The sequence below is a fragment of the Castanea sativa genome, chromosome 2, assembly GCF_040712315.1.
Source record: "Castanea sativa cultivar Marrone di Chiusa Pesio chromosome 2, ASM4071231v1".
In the NCBI taxonomy this organism is placed as follows: domain Eukaryota; kingdom Viridiplantae; phylum Streptophyta; class Magnoliopsida; order Fagales; family Fagaceae; genus Castanea; species Castanea sativa.
The window spans coordinates 14,609,425-14,614,664 of NC_134014.1; the positions used below are offsets into that span (position 1 = coordinate 14,609,425).

At 40.4% G+C, this 5,240-nt stretch overlaps 1 protein-coding gene across 1 annotated transcript; it reads right to left on the reverse strand.

Annotated features, from left to right (window-relative positions):
- Nucleotides 1-2,551: 2,551 nt before the first annotated feature.
- LOC142624937 (putative mitochondrial protein AtMg00310) lies at nt 2,552-3,289 on the reverse strand. Its single transcript, XM_075798658.1, has one exon. The coding sequence runs from the start codon at nt 3,287-3,289 to the stop codon at nt 2,552-2,554; it is 738 nt and encodes a 245-aa protein (XP_075654773.1).
- Nucleotides 3,290-5,240: the final 1,951 nt, after the last annotated feature.

The following is a 5,240-nucleotide window of genomic DNA, read 5'->3' on the forward strand; positions in this document are numbered from 1 at the left end:
GCTCGGTGTTCCATAGATGATTGAGCCTCTATCCGTCAAGAGTTTCCAAGTAGTAGGTCCTCTTTCTATGGTAGTCGATGATCTAGTAGGTCCCTTTACTCTTGTAGTCGTTGTTACCTTCCTTAGGACCAAGTCCTCGACCCGAAAGTGACTAGGCTTGACCACGGTGTTGTAGTCATTATTTTAAAAACCGGACCGGCCGATTTAATTGGTTTAACTGGGAACAGGACAGTAATCCGATCCAGTTATGCTTAAAAACTGAAAATGTAAGAAAAATCGGATTTAACCGGTAACCGTCGGTTCAACCGGGAAAACTGGAAATTGAAATGGTTGAACTGGTTTTGCAAAATTGATGAAAGAGATCTGAAATGGAGCTTTATTTTGCAGAAAATTCTTATTTTTTCTCAGATTTGCCGGTCTAAGTGGGTAAGGATAGATTTTTTTCTAAAAAAATCATCTTTTTTCTCAGATTTGTTAGGCTTGAGAGAGTGAGAAAATTACTAGATGCTCATGGTTGGTGTTGAAACCAGCCTCTTGGACTGGTATGAGGTATCCACAGCTCTTTGGTGATAGAGGGAATGAGAGTATCTGATGGAGATCTAACTTCCACGCACACAAAGAGAGAGAGAGAGAGAGAGAGAGAGAGAGAGAGAGAGGTCCACTGAGAACTGAAAAAATAAAAGCTTTTGATAGTATACATATACCATGAGGGGTGCTAGATTTATGAGGGGAAATAAGAAGAAATAAAAAAATCATTAAAGAAGGTATACATGTGTGGCTGGGTGTGAGATGGTGGGAAAGTGGATTGGACTCATAATAAATGGTAAGTCAATGAGTTGTCTAATCACTTGACTTGGACTTGGGGTTTTTAAAAAAAAAAAAAATTTGAATAGATAAATGGTTAAAGTTAGACTATTATTTTTTTAAAAAATAATATATGAAACCTTAATAGTAGATTATTCTTTTTTTGTCAATAATTACCGACTAGAAAAAAAACGAAGTATGCAAAAAAAGAAAAAAAAATCTATATTTTATATTTTCTTAAAATAATTTATTAAAATTCAAAATACATATAAAATTTATTTAAATATTTAAATTATATTAATTATGACATTGATGGTTTGACCATAAAATCGGTAATCAGTCTCTTTTCTAGTTTTTTGTCTGTTCCGATTTTAAAACCATGGTTGTAGTGCTTTGCCATCAAATCCTGATAACGAGTCATCCTTTGCTCTGCTGATGCTCTGACTTCATCAAGAAGGTCTATAGACACATCCCTTCTTCATTCTTTTCTTCACTATGGTAGGACACCAGATAGCTAGTCAGTCCAACTTCTGCTGGGATGATGACTTCGTTCCCGAATGCGAGGAGGAAAGGTGTCTCCCCGTAGGTGTGCAAGGCATCGTCCTATATGCCTACAGGACACCGGGTAGCTCATCTGGTCAAATACCCTTTGCCCCCTCGAGCCGAGTTTTGATTATCTTGAGCAGGGATCGGTTTGCCTCAACTTGTCCGTTGGCCTGTGGGTGAGCGGGAGAGGAAGGAGTAGTGGTTCTTGATCCTTAACTATTGGTAGAAATCCCTAAATGTGTCATTGTCAAATTGCCTTCCGTTGTCGGAGACGAGGACCCTGGGGATTCCGAAGCGGCAAATGATACTTTTCCAGACGAAGCTTCGTACATTCTTCTCCATGATAGTAGCCAATGGCTTTGCCTCAACCCATTTAGTGAAGTAGTCGATCCTTACAACAAGGAACTTAAGTTGTCGTACCGCAATGGGAAAAGGAACTATGTCCAATCCCCATTGGGCGAATGGTCAGGGGGCACTTATTGGTGTAAGTTCCTCTAATGGCTATCGTATGATGTTGCTGAAGCGTTGGAAATTGTCACACGCCTTCACGTAGGACTGAGTGTCCTTTTGCATAGTGGGCCAGTAGTATCTGGCCTATATCAGCTTGTGAACCAGCGAGCGTGCCTCTGAGTGGTTCCTGCATAATCCTTTGTGCACCTCTCTTATGACATATTTTGCTTTGTTGGCAGTTAGACACCTCTGATATGGACGGGAGAAACCCCTTTTGTAAAGGACATCCCCAATCATTATGAAACGTGTGGATTGTATCTTTAGTCTACGGGAAGTGTTGCGGTCTTCCGGCAATGTCCCATTCCTCAATTGGCATTGTCTAGTCGGTTCCTAGGGGGATAACACGTACCTTTACTTCGCCAATGGCAGGGGAATATTGGACAAATAATAGTACCTGATCAGTGACGTCCGTATATTATGCGGATGCAACTTTGGCCAAACGATCTGCCTACTAATTCTTTTCCCTTGGGATTTTCACAAACTTGGCCTTGAATCCCTCACTCATCTTTCCTTTGACCATGCTTAAATATTCTTTCATTCGTTCCCCTTTTTCTTCGTAGTTGCCATTGATGTGCCCGATAACAACCTGCGAATCACAGTGTATAACTGCTGACACGGCCCCTGCTGCTTTAACCAAGTCAAGTCCCGAGAGGACCGCTTTGTACTCTACTTCATTGTTGGTTGTTAAGAACTAGAGGCGGACCGCACACTCTATTGTATCTCCTTCTAGCGACCGTAGCAGGTTCCCAGCCTCTTGATTGGATAAACCGTCTATCCATAGATGGTTAGGAATCCATTTATCGCATAAAGGACTTATGGATGATCCATCACCCACCCTCAAGCAACTACTTGTTTTTAAGACAGGTTGGCCAACCATTATACTCTTCCATACATATGAGTTGTTTGGTGAGTCAGCAGCTTCCAAGAGGGAGCAATGTGGAAAATATCGAGCTTTAAAGCACTGGTAGACAAGTGACTCCTGGTTTTGTAATAGTCTCCACCCTTGTTTGGCTAAAATTGCAAGGTTGAAGGATCGCAAATCTCTAAAACCCATACCACCCACCTTTTTGGATTGAGTTAACACACTCCAACTCTTCCAGTGAATTTTCCTCTCTTCCCTAATTAGCCCATACCAGAACCAAGCACATAAAGCATTGAGCTCATCACATAGCTTCATTGGCAATAGGAATACTCTCATTGTATAAGTGGGAATTGTTTGGGCCACCGCTTTGATCAGGAATTCAAGACTTCTTTCCCGGCTTGCAAATAGTAGCTTGCGCTTCCATCCTTGTAGTTTTTTCCAAACCCTATCTTTAAGGTAAGAGAAGGTTTGGTATTTCCCCCTACCAATCAAGGTAGGCAAACCCAAATATTTTTCGAAACGCTCCACCTCCTTTACTCTCAAAATCTCATTAGTCCAGGCCTTCATTCGACTTGGAGTGTTGCTACTGTAAAACACTATGACTTCTCCATATTGTTGCATTGTCCTGAGGCACTTGCATATCCCAGTAGTATTTCATTTATCACTTGCACATCTTTCTTTGATGCTTGGCAGAACAACAATGAGTCGTCAGCAAAAAGCAAGTGGGACATTGTTGGTGCTCTTCTACATATAGAAACTCCATTAATCCTTCCATCAATTTTGGCTTTTGCAAGTAGGGATGTGAAACCTTCTGCCCATAATAGGAACAAATAAGGTGATAGAGGGTCTCCTTGACAGAGTCCTCTAGAGGGATTAATCATACCAAAAGGTTTGCCATTAATAAGAACAGAAAAGGAAGATGAAGCGACACAAGTCATCACCTGGTCAATCCATATATTCAGTAAACCCAATTTTAGCACGATTCCTCGGAGGACAGCCCATTCAACTCAGTCGTAGGCCTTACTAATATCCAGTTTCAAAGCTAGGGACTCTGTCTTGCCCTTCTTTCTACAGTGCATAGTGTGTAAAGCTTCATAATCCATTAAAACATTGTCTGTAATTAGACAGCTAGGTACAAAAGCACTCTATGTAGGTGAGATTAACTGGGGCAAGATCTGTTTCAATCTATTGGCTAAGACTTTGAAAATAATTTTATATATAACATTACAATGACTAATAGGACGGAAATATGCCATCTTTTTAGGGGATTTGACTTTTGGGATAAGAATAATATGGGTATAATTAATTTCAGGTACCATATGACCAGAATTTAGAAAGTCCAACACAATAGCAATCGCATTATCACAAAAAATATGCCAAAATTTTTGGTAAAAGAGAGCATTCATACCATTAGGTCCAGGAGCCTTTGTTGGTTTCATTTGGAACAACGTTGCCTTAATTTCTTCAGCACTGTAATCATTGGTTGGGATCAGATGCATCTCTGTTGTGACTTTGTGAGGAACAACATTTAGACACTCCTCCATCTGAAAACATGTACTTGCCTTGAAGATATTTTGAAAGTAGCTAGTTGCCACTCCTGCAATGTCCTCTATTTCATCAACTTAATTGTTTTCAGTGTCCTTTAATCTTTGTATGTAATTCCGTTTTCTCCTCTATGAAGCTTTTGAATGGAAGAATTTAGTATTTTTGTCTCCATGTTTTAGCCAATGAATTCGAGATCTTTGTGCCCAATAAATTTCCTACCTACGAAGTAACTCATCCAACTTCTTGCTAGTCTCCAAAAATTCTGCTTTTATCCCCTTCGTATAGTTTGCAAAATTCAGGTCCTCAATTTTTTTTTGAATTCTTTTGATTTCCTTTGTATCCAGGTGGGTATTGGATAATCCCTAAGCCAACAAATCAGCCCCACACGCTTCAATTTTCTATTTTGCTGCAGCCAATGTAGTTACCTCATTGTTCCCTTTCTCCCAAGCATCTTTAATCATTGCCTTACAATCATCCCAAAGTAACCATGATTCTTCAAACTTGAACCCATGACTCCCTTTTGCTCGCCACTTTCCAGCACACTTTGTTTGGAGAATAATTGGGATATGATCAGAAGCATGGGATGATAGATGTGTTACAGTTGACAGTGGAAATTTGTCTCTCCAAGCCTCGTTGCTCACAGCCTGATCAAGCCTCTGCTTAGTGTTTGCATCCCCCTAGTGTCCTGTTATTCCAAGTATACTAAAAACCCTTAAATCCCAAGTCCATTAAGTTAGCCAACTCTAAAGCTTCCCCAAAATCATCCATAAGTCGTTGTTGAGGTGGGGTTCGGGTAAGCTTTTCTGCCGAGCTTAGGATGGCATTAAAGTCATCCACACATACCCAAGGACCATCCACAAAAGATTTCAAATGATTGAGCAAAGCCCAGAACTTACCACGTTGACTGGCTTCGGGCTACCTATAGAAGCTGGTGAGGAACCAATTGTGTCCATCTTCCTCTTTAACCTTTACC